The following is a 20,868-nucleotide window of genomic DNA, read 5'->3' as shown; positions in this document are numbered from 1 at the left end:
AGGGTGTCATATAGGGGCTGAGGTGTCTGAGGGTGTCATATAGGGGCTGAGGTGTCTGAGGGTGTCATATAGGGGCTGAGGTGTCGATGGTAAAAAACAGGCAATAGGTTGAAGTTGTAGTTAAAGAAGCCATTAATAGCTTTAAAAAGGTAAATAATATTGAGTTGAAAACTGTAGAAGTGACGATAGTTAATTTGGAAAATAAACACAAAACTATGGAAGCTGAGGTTTATGTGGTAAAAAGATTGAGAATGAGCTTTCATGGTATAATTGAGTTGAATCAGTTGAAATTATTGGCTGTTGTAAATATGCAAGAGCAAGTTTGAGCCTGTTGGGGAGTTTAGAGGTATTAAGGTTGTTTTTATTGAAACTCATTACTGCTGGGTTAAGTTGTTATGTTTCAGATAATTTCAAGCTGCAAAACCTCACAAATAAGTCTGCCAGAGAGGCGATGTTGAAAAAGGCTCTACAGGTCAAGATTTGGGAACTGGTGGAAACAAAGGAGTGGCAACTAGAGGTAGTGAAATAATAGAAAGGTATAGCGAAAGCTAGTGCAAGGACAGTGATATAGAAATTAGCAGACAAGAGATGACAGTAGAAGGAACCAATGAGGTAAAAAGGTCTAATGGGCATGATAGGAAAAGCAGTGTGTAGAGAGGCAGCAGTATCTGTCACGGGCAGATGGACCAAACAGTGTTCTTTGGACCACCCTACCATGCTGCCAGTAGTGCTCCTCCTAAAAAGAACTAAGAAAGGTGGTGAAAGTGCAATCGAAGTCACACTACAAGGTTAGGGCCATTGACATGCCAAATGGAAGATACCATGCCAAGGTGAGTGAGAGTGCTAAGGAAGTAGCTGGACCAGTATCAGCAATGGGGAAAGTCTGCTTTTTTAGCTAGGGTGTCAAGCGATGAAATGTTGAACAGAGATGGTTATGAGAGAGAGATAGCAGAGACTGAGAAAGAGAAAAAGGAAGAGACGGTACAAAAAAGTATGAAGAGAAAATGGTTAGGCTGAAAGCCAAGCGTGAGGCAGCAGTTTCCGAGTTAGAGAATTCTGAGTCATTTAGGGCGGCTATATAGCAGTTGGCCAAAGTTTGGAAGAGGATCGCAGAGAGTAGACCTACACCCTATCAAGGCAGCCTGAAATAACAAGGTCTGGGCCTATACCAACACCCAGGTCTGTGGTGCCACCTCCTGTGCAGTCGAGGAAAACCCAGTAGAAGTATTCTCATGGGATTCCCGTTTCCATTAGTGACAACGAGGTTTAGACAGAAGAGCGCAAGTAAATCAGACTGGGCTCCTTGGATTTCTAAAAAGCGTCCCCTGTCATCCAGTATTCTGGAATGTATTTCAAAAAAGAAGAGATGAAAAGAAACAAAGTGGCGCATAGAGACCATATCTGAAACCGCAGGCTACACTCCAAAGTAATACATGTATATGTTGAAATGGATCAGACAGACTCATTGCAGAGCGAGAGTGACATGAAAACTAGCAAACATCTACCAGTATAATATTCAAAAAGTAAGGAAATATACAACTGCCAAAAGGAATGAAGAAAAATATGGATTACATATCTATTTTGTTTGTAATTTGGTTTATGTAGGTGTATTTTTTATATGAACTGTTTAAGGATTATGATCTACCAACTTTAGTAAATAATATACAGTTAACTATCAACTTTACTAGATAATATACAGTTAACTACCAACTTTAGTAGATAATATACAGTTAACTACCAACTTTAGTAGATAATATACAGTTAACTACCAACTTTAGTAGATAATATGCAGTTAACTATCAACTTTAGTAGATAATATACAGTTAACTACCAACTTTACTAAATGATATACAGTTAACTATCAACTTTAGTAGATAATATACAGTTAACTACCAACTTTACTAGATAATATACAGTTAACTACCAACTTTAGTAGATAATATACAGTTAACTATCAACTTTACTAGATAATATACAGTTAACTACCAACTTTAGTAGATAATATGCAGTTAACTATCAACTTTAGTAGATAATATACAGTTAACTACCAACTTTACTAAATAATATACAGTTAACTATCAACTTTAGTAAATAATATACAGTTAACTACCAACTTTACTAGATAATATACAGTTAACTACCAACTTTAGTAGATAATATACAGTTAACTATCAACTTTACTAGATAATATACAGTTAACTACCAACTTTACTAGATAATATACAGTTAACTACCAACTTTGGTAGATAATATATAGTTAACTATCATCTTTACTAAATAATATATAATTAACGATCAACTTTTGTAAATAATATACAGTTAACTATCAACTTTAGTAGATAATATACAGTTAACTACCAACTTTACTAGATAATATGCAGTTAACTATCAACTTTAGTAAATAATATACAGTTAACTATCAACTTTAGTAGATAATATACAGTTAACTACCACTTTATTAGATAAAATACAGTTAACTACCAACTTTGGTAGATAATATATAGTTAACTATCATCTTTACTAAATAATATATAATTAACGATCAACTTTTGTAAATAATATACAGTTAACTTTCAACTTTAGTAGATAATATACAGTTAACTACCACTTTATTAGATAATATTCATGCGGCCCAACATTGAAGTAAATAGTTGTCTCAACCAGTGGTGTAATTTCAAAAAAATGATTGTCAAAATTTCTTGAACTATGTCAGTGTGACGTTAACTGACTTTTCATAAAATGATTGCTCTATTAGTAGCAGTAACACTATGAAAGGCAATTTGAATGTTTCTGTGTAATTTCGACTGATTACTACTTTTTAATAAAAATTTTCATGTTTGATTACTCTATTTGTGCATGTGCACACAAAATAGGGTAAGTTTTGCTAGGGTAACTGCCATGACTAGCATCAGCAACAAATTATTACCATCACATGACCGCTTTATAAGATGATTTATGTTCCTAATGTAATGATTGGAGCATTTTTTCTGTCGGGTCTGCTTGGTACTATTAACTTAACATCAGGCCTTTGTGGGTCTACAACCTTTATTGTAATAAGACCCGTGTCCGTCTTTCAGAAGCCACGATGGGATGTCGTGAAAAAATTGCATCGTACAGGGTTTGAACTCTCGACCATCGATTGGTCTCCTTCCACAATGTTAGAATTATTGTGCACATACTTGGTGCTTTATTGGCACACTTGATCTCTCGAAGCACTCGAAACTGCCAGAATTACTAGTTACGAATAAAAAGTTGCCTAGCTTGTGCCATTGCACTTACAATCATCATGTGTACATGTAACGATCTCATCCACTTCACAAAGTTTTATCCTATTCCAATGGCTACAACATTTCGGAAGCTCCACATAATATTAACAGTTACGATGGTTATACTTATTAACGTAACCTAAGGTTATGTTAAGGTTTCTGTGACACATGGTACTCGTACAATTCCTGAACTAAATACTTTCCGTGACCATATTGTGTGTTTGTGGCTGCAGATAAATGACAGCACGGAATGCTGATGACAGATATTTAAACCTTTTGTCGAAGCTCACGGAACAAGTAAATAGAAAACTAAACTCTTTCTAGCTGTCACAGGCAGATTGAGGTAAGTGAACAAGCGACAATCCTATTTGACTGTGTAGAGAAGTATATTGAGGTAAGTGAACAAGCGACAATCCTATTTGACTGTGTAGAGAAGTAGATTGAGGTAAGTAAACAAGCGACAATCCTATTTGACTGTAGAGAAGTATATTTGGAAGCTGATTATAATAAAACCTTGTATCGTTGTGTACAGGATCAAGCATAGCACCCCACGTACACTTTACATATCAGGTGTAGCTAATGAAAACATGAACAAAATCCTTCAACAAAAGTCTATATACTTGCTTGCAAAGATATCATATATATAGATAAACAGAATACAGAACCCGCATTAGAGGAGTACTGCTAGCATGAATGGGTATAGTATGAACAACTATTGGTGTGATGTATATTGAGGGGTGCTACAAAATTTAGAAAAATGCCAAACAGTGTATATCATCTCGAGGAGACAATCGAGCAGGCTCTATTGCTTGACCTTTTCTTTCAAAGGTAAGAACTTGCCCTTGCTTGTATCTGTAGTCCCAGGGTCAGCGCAAATACCCTTTCCTCTGCGTGGATGCTTTTTGTGGTGCTGCTGCTCATTGGTCAGCGTGACAAAGCACTGTAAACCTGTTGTTAAGAAAGAGCAATATTTGCCTTAAATGCAGTCATTAGATTATATGAAGTAAAAATGAACTCCATGCCTTGCTTGTTCGGAAGCCGTTGCTTGATAAAACTAAAAATCTTCAGACTAGGTCACATCCAAAACCCACTACTGTTTCTAAGCCTCTTGTCACTTCTACACTGTTCATTGTAATTATCAGACCACCTAGTCACCTGTCACTTCTACAGTGTTCATTGTAATTATCAGACCACCTAGTCACCTGTCACTTCTACACTGTTCATTGTAATTATCAGACCACCTAGTCACCTGTCACTTCTACAGTGTTCATTGTAATTATCAGACCTCCTAGTCACCTGTCACTTCTACAGTGTTCATTGTAATTATCAGACCACCTAGTCACCTGTCACTTCTACACTGTTCATTGTAATTATCAGACCACCTAGTCACCTGTCCCTTCTACATGTTCATTGTAATTATCAGACCACCTAGTCACCTGTCCCTTCTACACTGTTCATTGTAATTATCAGACCACCTAGTCACCTGTCACTTCTACACTGTTCATTGTAATTATCAGACCTCCTAGTCACCTGTCACTTCTACAGTGTTCATTGTAATTATCAGACCACCTAGTCACCTGTCACTTCTACAGTGTTCATTGTAATTATCAGAACACCTAGTCACCTGTCACTTCTACAGTGTTCATTGTAATTATCAGACCACCTAGTCACCTGTCACTTCTACATGTTCATTGTAATTATCAGAACACCAAGTCACCTGTCACTTCTACAGTGTTCATTGTAATTATCAGACCACCTAGTCACCTGTCACTTCTACACTGTTCATTGTAATTATCAGATCACCTAGTCACCTGTCACTTCTACACTGTTCATTGTAATTATCAGACCACCTAGTCACCTGTCACTTCTACACTGTTCATTGTAATTATCAGACCACCTAGTCACCTGTCACTTCTACACTGTTCATTGTAATTATCAGATCACCTAGTCACCTGTCACTTCTACACTGTTCATTGTAATTATCAGACCACCTAGTCACCTGTCACTTCTACAGTGTTCATTGTAATTATCAGACCACCTAGTCACCTGTCACTTCTACAGTGTTCATTGTAATTATCAGACCACCTAGTCACCTGTCACTTCTACACTGTTCATTGTAATTATCAGACCACCTAGTCACCTGTCACTTCTACAGTGTTCATTGTAATTATCAGACCACCTAGTCACCTGTCACTTCTACACTGTTCATTGTAATTATCAGACCACCTAGTCACCTGTCACTTCTACACTGTTCATTGTAATTATCAGACCACCTAGTCACCTGTCCCTTCTACACTGTTCATTGTAATTATCAGACCTCCTAGTCACCTGTCACTTCTACACTGTTCATTGTAATTATCAGACCACCTAGTCAGCTGTCACTTCTACAGTGTTCATTGTAATTATCAGACCACCTAGTCAGCTGTCACTTCTACACTGTTCATTGTAATTATCAGACCACCTAGTCACCTGTCACTTCTACACTGTTCATTGTAATTGTCAGACCACCTAGTCAGCTGTCACTTCTACACTGTTCATTGTAATTATCAGACCACCTAGTCACCTGTCACTTCTACACTGTTCATTGTAATTATCAGATCACCTAGTCACCTGTCACTTCTACACTGTTCATTGTAATTATCAGATCACCTAGTCACCTGTCCCTTCTACATGTTCATTGTAATTATTAGACCACCTAGTCACCTGTCACTTCTACAGTGTTCATTGTAATTATTAGACCACCTAGTCACCTGTCACTTCTACAGTGTTCATTGTAATTATCAGACCACCTAGTCACTTGTCACTTCTACAGTGTTCATTGTAATTATTAGGCCACCTAGTCACCTGTCACTTCTACAGTGTTCATTGTAATTATCAGACCACCTAGTCACCTGTCACTTCTACACTGTTCATTGTAATTATCAGACCACCTAGTCACCTGTCACTTCTACATGTTCATTGTAATTATCAGACCACCTAGTCACCTGTCACTTCTACACTGTTCATTGTAATTATCAGACCTCCTAGTCACCTGTCACTTCTACAGTGTTCATTGTAATTATCAGAACACCTAGTCACCTGTCACTTCTACAGTGTTCATTGTAATTATCAGACCTCCTAGTCACCTGTCACTTCTACACTGCTCATTGTAATTATCAGACCACCTAGTCACCTGTCACTTCTACATGTTCATTGTAATTATCAGAACACCTAGTCACTTGTCACTTCGACAGTGTTCATTGTAATTATCAGACCTCCTAGTCACCTGTCACTTCTACACTGTTCATTGTAATTATCAGACCACCTAGTCACCTGTCACTTCTACAGTGTTCATTGTAATTATCAGACCTCCTAGTCACCTGTCACTTCTACACTGTTCATTGTAATTATCAGACCACCTAGTCACCTGTCACTTCTACAGTGTTCATTGTAATTATCAGACCACCTAGTCAGCTGTCACTTTTACAGTGTTGATTGTAATTATCAGACCACCTAGTCACCTGTCACTTCTACACTGTTCATTGTAATTATCAGACCACCTAGTCAGCTGTCACTTCTACAGTGTTCATTGTAATTATCAGACCACCTAGTCAGCTGTCACTTCTACAGTGTTCATTGTAATTATCAGACCACCTAGTCACCTGTCACTTCTACAGTGTTCATTGTAATTATCAGACCACCGAGTCACCTGTCACTTCTACACTGTTCATTGTAATTATCAGACCACCTAGTCACCTGTCACTTCTACAGTGTTCATTGTAATTATCAGATCACCTAGTCACCTGTCACTTCTACACTGTTCATTGTAATTATCACACCACCTAGTCACCTGTCACTTCTACACTGTTCATTGTAATTATCAGACCACCTAGTCACCTGTCACTTCTACACTGTTCATTGTAATTATCAGACCACCTAGTCACCTGTCACTTCTACAGTGTTCATTGTAATTATCAGAACACCTAGTCACCTGTCACTTCTACACTGTTCATTGTAATTATCAGAACACCTAGTCACCTGTCCCTTCTAAATGTTCATTGTAATTATCAGACCACCTAGTCACCTGTCACTTCTACACTGTTCATTGTAATTATCAGAACACCTAGTCACCTGTCACTTCTACAGTGTTCATTGTAATTATCAGAACACCTAGTCACCTGTCCCTTCTACACTGTTCATTGTAATTATCAGACCTCCTAGTCACCTGTCACTTCTACAGTGTTCATTGTAATTATCAGACCACCTAGTCACCTGTCACTTCTACAGTGTTCATTGTAATTATCAGACCATCTAGTCACCTGTCACTTTTACAGTGTTCATTGTAATTATCAGACCTCCTAGTCACCTGTCACTTCTACACTGTTCATTGTAATTATCAGACCACCTAGTCACCTGTCACTTCTACACTGTTCATTGTAATTATTAGACCACCTAGTCACCTGTCACTTCTACAGTGTTCATTATAATTATAGGACCACCTAGTCACCTGTTCCTTCTACACTGTTCATTGTAATTATCAGACCACCTAGTCACCTGTCACTTCTACAGTGTTCATTGTAATTATCAGACCACCTAGTCACCTGTCACTTTTACAGTGTTCATTGTAATTATCAGACCTCCTAGTCACCTGTCACTTCTACACTGTTCATTGTAATTATCAGACCACCTAGTCACCTGTCACTTCTACACTGTTCATTGTAATTATTAGACCACCTAGTCACTTGTCACTTCTACAGTGTTCATTGTAATTATTAGACCACCTAGTCACCTGTCACTTCTACACTGTTCATTGTAATTATCAGACCACCTAGTCACCTGTCACTTCTACACTGTTCATTGTAATTATCAGATCACCTAGTCACCTGTCCCTTCTAAATGTTCATTGTAATTATCAGACCACCTAGTCACCTGTCACTTCTACAGTGTTCATTGTAATTATCAGATCACCTAGTCACCTGTCACTTCTACATGTTCATTGTAATTATCAGACCACCTAGTCACCTGTCACTTCTACAGTGTTCATTGTAATTATCAGACCACCTAGTCAGCTGTCACTTCTACACTGTTCATTGTAATTATCAGAACACCTAGTCACCTGTCACTTCTACACTGTTCATTGTAATTATCAGACCACCTAGTCACCTGTCACTTCTACAGTGTTCATTGTAATTATCAGACCACCTAGTCACCTGTCACTTCTACACTGTTCATTGTAATTATCAGACCACCTAGTCACTTGTCACTTCTACAGTGTTCATTGTAATTATTAGACCACCTAGTCACCTGTCACTTCTACACTGTTCATTGTAATTATCAGACCACCTAGTCACCTGTCACTTCTACATGTTCATTGTAATTATCAGAACACCTAGTCACCTGTCACTTCTACAGTGTTCATTGTAATTATCAGACCTCCTAGTCACCTGTCACTTCTACACTGTTCATTGTAATTATCAGACCACCTAGTCACCTGTCACTTCTACATGTTCATTGTAATTATCAGAACACCTAGTCACCTGTCACTTCTACAGTGTTCATTGTAATTATCAGACCTCCTAGTCACCTGTCACTTCTACACTGTTCATTGTAATTATCAGACCACCTAGTCACCTGTCACTTCTACAGTGTTCATTGTAATTATCAGACCTCCTAGTCACCTGTCACTTCTACACTGTTCATTGTAATTATCAGACCACCTAGTCACCTGTCACTTCTACAGTGTTCATTGTAATTATCAGACCACCTAGTCAGCTGTCACTTTTACAGTGTTGATTGTAATTATCAGACCACCTAGTCACCTGTCACTTCTACACTGTTCATTGTAATTATCAGACCACCTAGTCAGCTGTCACTTCTACAGTGTTCATTGTAATTATCAGACCACCTAGTCAGCTGTCACTTCTACAGTGTTCATTGTAATTATCAGACCACCTAGTCACCTGTCACTTCTACAGTGTTCATTGTAATTATCAGACCACCGAGTCACCTGTCACTTCTACACTGTTCATTGTAATTATCAGACCACCTAGTCACCTGTCACTTCTACAGTGTTCATTGTAATTATCAGATCACCTAGTCACCTGTCACTTCTACACTGTTCATTGTAATTATCACACCACCTAGTCACCTGTCACTTCTACACTGTTCATTGTAATTATCAGACCACCTAGTCACCTGTCACTTCTACACTGTTCATTGTAATTATCAGACCACCTAGTCACCTGTCACTTCTACAGTGTTCATTGTAATTATCAGAACACCTAGTCACCTGTCACTTCTACACTGTTCATTGTAATTATCAGAACACCTAGTCACCTGTCACTTCTACAGTGTTCATTGTAATTATCAGACCACCTAGTCACCTGTCACTTCTACAGTGTTCATTGTAATTATCAGACCACCTAGTCACCTGTCACTTTTACAGTGTTCATTGTAATTATCAGACCTCCTAGTCACCTGTCACTTCTACACTGTTCATTGTAATTATCAGACCACCTAGTCACCTGTCACTTCTACACTGTTCATTGTAATTATCAGACCACCTAGTCACCTGTCACTTCTACAGTGTTCATTGTAATTATAGGACCACCTAGTCACCTGTTCCTTCTACACTGTTCATTGTAATTATCAGACCACCTAGTCACCTGTCACTTCTACAGTGTTCATTGTAATTATCAGACCACCTAGTCACCTGTCACTTTTACAGTGTTCATTGTAATTATCAGACCTCCTAGTCACCTGTCACTTCTACACTGTTCATTGTAATTATCAGACCACCTAGTCACCTGTCACTTCTACACTGTTCATTGTAATTATTAGACCACCTAGTCACTTGTCACTTCTACAGTGTTCATTGTAATTATTAGACCACCTAGTCACCTGTCACTTCTACAATGTTCATTGTAATTATTAGACCACCTAGTCACCTGTCACTTCTACACTGTTCATTGTAATTATCAGATCACCTAGTCACCTGTCCCGTCTAAATGTTCATTGTAATTATCAGACCACCTAGTCACCTGTCACTTCTACAGTGTTCATTGTAATTATCAGATCACCTAGTCACCTGTCACTTCTACATGTTCATTGTAATTATCAGACCACCTAGTCACCTGTCACTTCTACAGTGTTCATTGTAATTATCAGACCACCTAGTCAGCTGTCACTTCTACACTGTTCATTGTAATTATCAGAACACCTAGTCACCTGTCACTTCTACACTGTTCATTGTAATTATCAGACCACCTAGTCACCTGTCACTTCTATAGTGTTCATTGTAATTATCAGACCACCTAGTCACCTGTCACTTCTACAGTGTTCATTGTAATTATCAGACCACCTAGTCACTTGTCACTTCTACAGTGTTCATTGTAATTATTAGACCACCTAGTCACCTGTCACTTCTACACTGTTCATTGTAATTATCAGACCACCTAGTCACCTGTCACTTCTACATGTTCATTGTAATTATCAGAACACCTAGTCACCTGTCACTTCTACAGTGTTCATTGTAATTATCAGACCTCCTAGTCACCTGTCACTTCTACACTGTTCATTGTAATTATCAGACCACCTAGTCACCTGTCACTTCTACATGTTCATTGTAATTATCAGAACACCTAATCACCTGTCACTTCTACAGTGTTCATTGTAATTATCAGACCTCCTAGTCACCTGTCACTTCTACACTGTTCATTGTAATTATCAGACCACCTAGTCACCTGTCACTTCTACAGTGTTCATTGTAATTATCAGACCACCTAGTCACCTGTCACTTCTACAGTGTTCATTGTAATTATCAGACCACCTAGTCACCTGTCACTTCTACAGTGTTCATTGTAATTATCAGACCTAGTCACCTGTCACTTCTACACTGTTCATTGTAATTATCAGAACACCTAGTCACCTGTCACTTCTACAGTGTTCATTGTAATTATCAGACCACCTAGTCACCTGTCCCTTCTAAATGTTCATTGTAATTATCAGACCACCTAGTCACCTGTCACTTCTACACTGTTCATTGTGATTATCAGAACACCTAGTCACCTGTCACTTCTACACTGTTCATTGTAATTATCAGATCACCTAGTCACCTGTCACTTCTACACTGTTCATTGTAATTATCAGACCACCTAGTCACCTGTCACTTCTACAGTGTTCATTGTAATTATCAGACCACCTAGTCACCTGTCACTTCTACAGTGTTCATTGTAATTATCAGACCACCTAGTCACCTGTCACTTCTACACTGTTCATTGTAATTATCAGACCACCTAGTCACCTGTCACTTCTACAGTGTTCATTGTAATTATCAGACCACCTAGTCACCTGTCACTTCTACACTGTTCATTGTAATTATCAGACCACCTAGTCACCTGTCACTTCTACACTGTTCATTGTAATTATCAGACCACCTAGTCACCTGTCCCTTCTACACTGTTCATTGTAATTATCAGACCTCCTAGTCACCTGTCACTTCTACACTGTTCATTGTAATTATCAGACCACCTAGTCAGCTGTCACTTCTACAGTGTTCATTGTAATTATCAGACCACCTAGTCAGCTGTCACTTCTACAGTGTTCATTGTAATTATCAGACCACCTAGTCACCTGTCACTTCTACAGTGTTCATTGTAATTATCAGACCACCTAGTCACCTGTCACTTCTACACTGTTCATTGTAATTATCAGACCACCTAGTCAGCTGTCACTTCTACAGTGTTCATTGTAATTATCAGACCACCTAGTCACCTGTCACTTCTACAGTGTTCATTGTAATTATCAGACCACCTAGTCACCTGTCCCTTCTACAGTGTTCATTGTAATTATCAGACCACCTAGTCAGCTGTCACTTCTACAGTGTTCATTGTAATTATCAGACCACCTAGTCACCTGTCACTTCTACAGTGTTCATTGTAATTATCAGACCACCTAGTCACCTGTCACTTCTACACTGTTCATTGTAATTATCAGACCACCTAGTCACCTGTCACTTCTACAGTGTTCATTGTAATTATCAGACCACCTAGTCAGCTGTCACTTCTACACTGTTCATTGTAATTATCAGACCACCTAGTCACCTGTCACTTCTACACTGTTCATTGTAATTATCAGATCACCTAGTCACCTGTCACTTCTACACTGTTCATTGTAATTATCAGATCACCTAGTCACCTGTCCCTTCTACATGTTCATTGTAATTATTAGACCACCTAGTCACCTGTCACTTCTACAGTGTTCATTGTAATTATCAGACCACCTAGTCACTTGTCACTTCTACAGTGTTCATTGTAATTATTAGACCACCTAGTCACCTGTCACTTCTACAGTGTTCATTGTAATTATCAGACCACCTAGTCACCTGTCACTTCTACACTGTTCATTGTAATTATCAGACCACCTAGTCACCTGTCACTTCTACATGTTCATTGTAATTATCAGAACACCTAGTCACCTGTCACTTCTACAGTGTTCATTGTAATTATCAGACCACCTAGTCACCTGTCACTTCTACACTGTTCATTGTAATTATCAGACCACCTAGTCACCTGTCACTTCTACAGTGTTCATTGTAATTATCAGACCTCCTAGTCACCTGTCACTTCTACACTGTTCATTGTAATTATCAGACCACCTAGTCACCTGTCACTTCTACAGTGTTCATTGTAATTATCAGACCACCTAGTCAGCTGTCACTTTTACAGTGTTGATTGTAATTATCAGACCACCTAGTCACCTGTCACTTCTACACTGTTCATTGTAATTATCAGACCACCTAGTCAGCTGTCACTTCTACAGTGTTCATTGTAATTATCAGACCACCTAGTCAGCTGTCACTTCTACAGTGTTCATTGTAATTATCAGACCACCTAGTCACCTGTCACTTCTACAGTGTTCATTGTAATTATCAGACCACCTAGTCACCTGTCACTTCTACACTGTTCATTGTAATTATCAGACCACCTAGTCACCTGTCACTTCTACAGTGTTCATTGTAATTATCAGATCACCTAGTCACCTGTCACTTCTACACTGTTCATTGTAATTATCACACCACCTAGTCACCTGTCACTTCTACACTGTTCATTGTAATTATCAGACCACCTAGTCACCTGTCACTTCTACACTGTTCATTGTAATTATCAGACCACCTAGTCACCTGTCACTTCTACAGTGTTCATTGTAATTATCAGACCACCTAGTCACCTGTCACTTCTACACTGTTCATTGTAATTATCAGAACACCTAGTCACCTGTCCCTTCTAAATGTTCATTGTAATTATCAGACCACCTAGTCACCTGTCACTTCTACACTGTTCATTGTAATTATCAGAACACCTAGTCACCTGTCACTTCTACAGTGTTCATTGTAATTATCAGAACACCTAGTCACCTGTCCCTTCTACACTGTTCATTGTAATTATCAGACCTCCTAGTCACCTGTCACTTCTACAGTGTTCATTGTAATTATCAGACCACCTAGTCACCTGTCACTTCTACAGTGTTCATTGTAATTATCAGACCACCTAGTCACCTGTCACTTTTACAGTGTTCATTGTAATTATCAGACCTCCTAGTCACCTGTCACTTCTACACTGTTCATTGTAATTATCAGACCACCTAGTCACCTGTCACTTCTACACTGTTCATTGTAATTATCAGACCACCTAGTCACCTGTCACTTCTACACTGTTCATTGTAATTATCAGACCACCTAGTCACCTGTCACTTCTACAGTGTTCATTGTAATTATCAGAACACCTAGTCACCTGTCACTTCTACACTGTTCATTGTAATTATCAGAACACCTAGTCACCTGTCCCTTCTAAATGTTCATTGTAATTATCAGACCACCTAGTCACCTGTCACTTCTACACTGTTCATTGTAATTATCAGAACACCTAGTCACCTGTCACTTCTACAGTGTTCATTGTAATTATCAGAACACCTAGTCACCTGTCCCTTCTACACTGTTCATTGTAATTATCAGACCTCCTAGTCACCTGTCACTTCTACAGTGTTCATTGTAATTATCAGACCACCTAGTCACCTGTCACTTCTACAGTGTTCATTGTAATTATCAGACCACCTAGTCACCTGTCACTTTTACAGTGTTCATTGTAATTATCAGACCTCCTAGTCACCTGTCACTTCTACACTGTTCATTGTAATTATCAGACCACCTAGTCACCTGTCACTTCTACACTGTTCATTGTAATTATTAGACCACCTAGTCACCTGTCACTTCTACAGTGTTCATTGTAATTATAGGACCACCTAGTCACCTGTTCCTTCTACACTGTTCATTGTAATTATCAGACCACCTAGTCACCTGTCACTTCTACAGTGTTCATTGTAATTATCAGACCACCTAGTCACCTGTCACTTTTACAGTGTTCATTGTAATTATCAGACCTCCTAGTCACCTGTCACTTCTACACTGTTCATTGTAATTATCAGACCACCTAGTCACCTGTCACTTCTACACTGTTCATTGTAATTATTAGACCACCTAGTCACTTGTCACTTCTACAGTGTTCATTGTAATTATTAGACCACCTAGTCACTTGTCACTTCTACAATGTTCATTGTAATTATTAGACCACCTAGTCACCTGTCACTTCTACACTGTTCATTGTAATTATCAGATCACCTAGTCACCTGTCCCGTCTAAATGTTCATTGTAATTATCAGACCACCTAGTCACCTGTCACTTCTACAGTGTTCATTGTAATTATCAGATCACCTAGTCACCTGTCACTTCTACATGTTCATTGTAATTATCAGACCACCTAGTCACCTGTCACTTCTACAGTGTTCATTGTAATTATCAGACCACCTAGTCAGCTGTCACTTCTACACTGTTCATTGTAATTATCAGAACACCTAGTCACCTGTCACTTCTACACTGTTCATTGTAATTATCAGACCACCTAGTCACCTGTCACTTCTACAGTGTTCATTGTAATTATCAGACCACCTAGTCACCTGTCACTTCTACAGTGTTCATTGTAATTATCAGACCACCTAGTCACTTGTCACTTCTACAGTGTTCATTGTAATTATTAGACCACCTAGTCACCTGTCACTTCTACACTGTTCATTGTAATTATCAGACCACCTAGTCACCTGTCACTTCTACATGTTCATTGTAATTATCAGAACACCTAGTCACCTGTCACTTCTACAGTGTTCATTGTAATTATCAGACCTCCTAGTCACCTGTCACTTCTACACTGTTCATTGTAATTATCAGACCACCTAGTCACCTGTCACTTCTACATGTTCATTGTAATTATCAGAACACCTAATCACCTGTCACTTCTACAGTGTTCATTGTAATTATCAGACCTCCTAGTCACCTGTCACTTCTACACTGTTCATTGTAATTATCAGACCACCTAGTCACCTGTCACTTCTACAGTGTTCATTGTAATTATCAGACCACCTAGTCACCTGTCACTTCTACATGTTCATTGTAATTATCAGAACACCTAGTCACCTGTCACTTCTACAGTGTTCATTGTAATTATCAGACCTCCTAGTCACCTGTCACTTCTACACTGTTCATTGTAATTATCAGACCACCTAGTCACCTGTCCCTTCTACAGTGTTCATTGTAATTATCAGACCACCTAGTCACCTGTCACTTCTACAGTGTTCATTGTAATTATCAGACCACCTAGTCACCTGTCACTTCTACAGTGTTCATTGTAATTATCAGACCACCTAGTCACCTGTCACTTCTACAGTGTTCATTGTAATTATCAGACCACCTAGTCACCTGTCACTTCTACAGTGTTCATTGTAATTATCAGACCACCTAGTCACCTGTCACTTCTACAGTGTTCATTGTAATTATCAGACCTAGTCACCTGTCACTTCTACACTGTTCATTGTAATTATCAGAACACCTAGTCACCTGTCACTTCTACAGTGTTCATTGTAATTATCAGACCACCTAGTCACCTGTCCCTTCTAAATGTTCATTGTAATTATCAGACCACCTAGTCACCTGTCACTTCTACACTGTTCATTGTGATTATCAGAACACCTAGTCACCTGTCACTTCTACACTGTTCATTGTAATTATCAGATCACCTAGTCACCTGTCACTTCTACACTGTTCATTGTAATTATCAGACCACCTAGTCACCTGTCACTTCTACAGTGTTCATTGTAATTATCAGACCACCTAGTCACCTGTCACTTCTACAGTGTTCATTGTAATTATCAGACCACCTAGTCACCTGTCACTTCTACACTGTTCATTGTAATTATCAGACCACCTAGTCACCTGTCACTTCTACACTGTTCATTGTAATTATCAGACCACCTAGTCACCTGTCCCTTCTACACTGTTCATTGTAATTATCAGACCTCCTAGTCACCTGTCACTTCTACACTGTTCATTGTAATTATCAGACCACCTAGTCAGCTGTCACTTCTACAGTGTTCATTGTAATTATCAGACCACCTAGTCAGCTGTCACTTCTACAGTGTTCATTGTAATTATCAGACCACCTAGTCACCTGTCACTTCTACAGTGTTCATTGTAATTATCAGACCACCTAGTCACCTGTCACTTCTACACTGTTCATTGTAATTATCAGACCACCTAGTCAGCTGTCACTTCTACAGTGTTCATTGTAATTATCAGACCACCTAGTCACCTGTCACTTCTACAGTGTTCATTGTAATTATCAGACCACCTAGTCACCTGTCCCTTCTACAGTGTTCATTGTAATTATCAGACCACCTAGTCAGCTGTCACTTCTACAGTGTTCATTGTAATTATCAGACCACCTAGTCACCTGTCACTTCTACAGTGTTCATTGTAATTATCAGACCACCTAGTCACCTGTCACTTCTACACTGTTCATTGTAATTATCAGACCACCTAGTCACCTGTCACTTCTACAGTGTTCATTGTAATTATCAGACCACCTAGTCAGCTGTCACTTCTACACTGTTCATTGTAATTATCAGACCACCTAGTCACCTGTCACTTCTACACTGTTCATTGTAATTATCAGATCACCTAGTCACCTGTCACTTCTACACTGTTCATTGTAATTATCAGATCACCTAGTCACCTGTCCCTTCTACATGTTCATTGTAATTATTAGACCACCTAGTCACCTGTCACTTCTACAGTGTTCATTGTAATTATCAGACCACCTAGTCACTTGTCACTTCTACAGTGTTCATTGTAATTATTAGACCACCTAGTCACCTGTCACTTCTACAGTGTTCATTGTAATTATCAGACCACCTAGTCACCTGTCACTTCTACACTGTTCATTGTAATTATCAGACCACCTAGTCACCTGTCACTTCTACATGTTCATTGTAATTATCAGAACACCTAGTCACTTGTCACTTCTACAGTGTTCATTGTAATTATCAGACCACCTAGTCACCTGTCACTTCTACACTGTTCATTGTAATTATCAGACCACCTAGTCACCTGTCACTTCTACAGTGTTCATTGTAATTATCAGACCTCCTAGTCACCTGTCACTTCTACACTGTTCATTGTAATTATCAGACCACCTAGTCACCTGTCACTTCTACAGTGTTCATTGTAATTATCAGACCACCTAGTCAGCTGTCACTTTTACAGTGTTGATTGTAATTATCAGACCACCTAGTCACCTGTCACTTCTACACTGTTCATTGTAATTATCAGACCACCTAGTCAGCTGTCACTTCTACAGTGTTCATTGTAATTATCAGACCACCTAGTCAGCTGTCACTTCTACAGTGTTCATTGTAATTATCAGACCACCTAGTCACCTGTCACTTCTACAGTGTTCATTGTAATTATCAGACCACCTAGTCACCTGTCACTTCTACACTGTTCATTGTAATTATCAGACCACCTAGTCACCTGTCACTTCTACAGTGTTCATTGTAATTATCAGATCACCTAGTCACCTGTCACTTCTACACTGTTCATTGTAATTATCACACCACCTAGTCACCTGTCACTTCTACACTGTTCATTGTAATTATCAGACCACCTAGTCACCTGTCACTTCTACACTGTTCATTGTAATTATCAGAACACCTAGTCACCTGTCACTTCTACAGTGTTCATTGTAATTATCAGAACACCTAGTCACCTGTCCCTTCTACACTGTTCATTGTAATTATCAGACCTCCTAGTCACCTGTCACTTCCACAGTGTTCATTGTAATTATCAGACCACCTAGTCACCTGTCACTTCTACAGTGTTCATTGTAATTATCAGACCACCTAGTCACCTGTCACTTTTACAGTGTTCATTGTAATTATCAGACCTCCTAGTCACCTGTCACTTCTACACTGTTCATTGTAATTATCAGACCACCTAGTCACCTGTCACTTCTACACTGTTCATTGTAATTATTAGACCACCTAGTCACCTGTCACTTCTACAGTGTTCATTGTAATTATAGGACCACCTAGTCACCTGTTCCTTCTACACTGTTCATTGTAATTATCAGACCACCTAGTCACCTGTCACTTCTACAGTGTTCATTGTAATTATCAGACCACCTAGTCACCTGTCACTTTTACAGTGTTCATTGTAATTATCAGACCTCCTAGTCACCTGTCACTTCTACACTGTTCATTGTAATTATCAGACCACCTAGTCACCTGTCACTTCTACACTGTTCATTGTAATTATTAGACCACCTAGTCACTTGTCACTTCTACAGTGTTCATTGTAATTATCAGACCACCTAGTCACCTGTCACTTCTACAGTGTTCATTGTAATTATCAGACCACCTAGTCACCTGTCACTTCTACACTGTTCATTGTAATTATCAGACCACCTAGTCACCTGTCACTTCTACACTGTTCATTGTAATTATCAGATCACCTAGTCACCTGTCCCTTCTAAATGTTCATTGTAATTATCAGACCACCTAGTCACCTGTCACTTCTACAGTGTTCATTGTAATTATCAGATCACCTAGTCACCTGTCACTTCTACATGTTCATTGTAATTATCAGACCACCTAGTCACCTGTCACTTCTACAGTGTTCATTGTAATTATCAGACCACCTAGTCAGCTGTCACTTCTACACTGTTCATTGTAATTATCAGAACACCTAGTCACCTGTCACTTCTACACTGTTCATTGTAATTATCAGACCACCTAGTCACCTGTCACTTCTACAGTGTTCATTGTAATTATCAGATCACCTAGTCACCTGTCACTTCTACATGTTCATTGTAATTATCAGACCACCTAGTCACCTGTCACTTCTACAGTGTTCATTGTAATTATCAGACCACCTAGTCAGCTGTCACTTCTACACTGTTCACTGTAATTATCAGAACACCTAGTCACCTGTCACTTCTACACTGTTCATTGTAATTATCAGACCACCTAGTCACCTGTCACTTCTACAGTGTTCATTGTAATTATCAGACCTCCTAGTCACCTGTCACTTCTACAGTGTTCATTGTAATTATCAGACCACCTAGTCACCTGTCACTTCTACAGTGTTCATTGTAATTATCAGACCACCTAGTCACCTGTCACTTCTACACTGTTCATTGTAATTATCAGACCACCTAGTCACCTGTCACTTCTACACTGTTCATTGTAATTATCAGACCACCTAGTCACCTGTCCCTTCTACATGTTCATTGTAATTATCAGACCACCTAGTCACCTGTCCCTTCTACACTGTTCATTGTAATTATCAGACCACCTAGTCACCTGTCACTTCTACAGTGTTCATTGTAATTATCAGAACACCTAGTCACCCGTCACTTCTACAGTGTTCCTTGTAATTATTAGACCACCTAGTCACCTGTCACTTTTACATGTTCATTGTAATTATCAGATCACCTAGTCACCTGTCACTTCTACGTGCTCATTGTAATTATCAGACCAACTAGTCACCTGTCACTTGTAGAATGTTCATTGTAATTATCAGACCATCTAGTATTTTTTTTTCATGTCCTATGCCATTTATGGAATAAACTCACTTTATAATCTCAGACTATACATACTCTATATATTTGATAAGTTTTGTAGACACACCGTCAGCCACCAACAATATTCTCAAGAAATATACACTATTTATTGGGCAACCATTTTATCCTATTCTGTGACTGGCTATAAGGGCTGGTCAACTATATATAAGATGATACTAATACTCCAAAGGTCACCAATTTACTTACAAATATTTACATGTACACCTTGTACGAAAACCATGTTAACCCTTTCACTCCTGATCCCAACTATTTCGGGAGAAGTTGTGTTCACTTGGGCCTGAGCCCACCTATTTCGGGACGCAATCTGAGTAACTTTATTGATACTCCCTTATGTATATTGTTTTTTGAAGATTTATTCCGAAAGATAACAGCCTGATTTTTATTTTGAAACCAGAATTGTGGTTGGATAAAAACATTTTACCAGGCAAATTCCGTGTTAGATTTCAACTTCTTCAACTCTGGAGGTCGCCATTTTGAATACATTTACCGAAAGTCGTTGCTAGATTTCTGAGTCAATCTAACGTAGTTATAAGTTCAGGTGAACAATTCAGCAGTGAAAACGATTCACAACAACAAAATGATAATTATCAGCAGCACAA

General features: G+C 38.7%; 1 protein-coding gene across 2 annotated transcripts in view; it reads right to left on the bottom strand.

Annotated features, from left to right (window-relative positions):
- Positions 1 to 3,735: 3,735 nt before the first annotated feature.
- The window catches only part of LOC137404152 (nucleolar protein 58-like), a 38,287-nt gene continuing 21,154 nt past the window's right edge, over positions 3,736 to 20,868 (bottom strand). For both annotated transcript variants that reach the window (XM_068090307.1, XM_068090308.1), the window contains exon 11: positions 3,736 to 4,214. In XM_068090307.1, coding sequence (XP_067946408.1) covers positions 4,069 to 4,214 — 146 coding nt within the window. In that variant the 3' untranslated portion in view covers positions 3,736 to 4,068. The remainder of the gene's footprint in view (positions 4,215 to 20,868) is intronic.

This window comes from Watersipora subatra, chromosome 9 (genome assembly GCF_963576615.1).
Source record: "Watersipora subatra chromosome 9, tzWatSuba1.1, whole genome shotgun sequence".
NCBI classification, from domain to species: domain Eukaryota; kingdom Metazoa; phylum Bryozoa; class Gymnolaemata; order Cheilostomatida; family Watersiporidae; genus Watersipora; species Watersipora subatra.
Note: the sequence above shows the minus strand (reverse complement) of the source record. Positions and strands in the feature narration are given on the sequence as shown.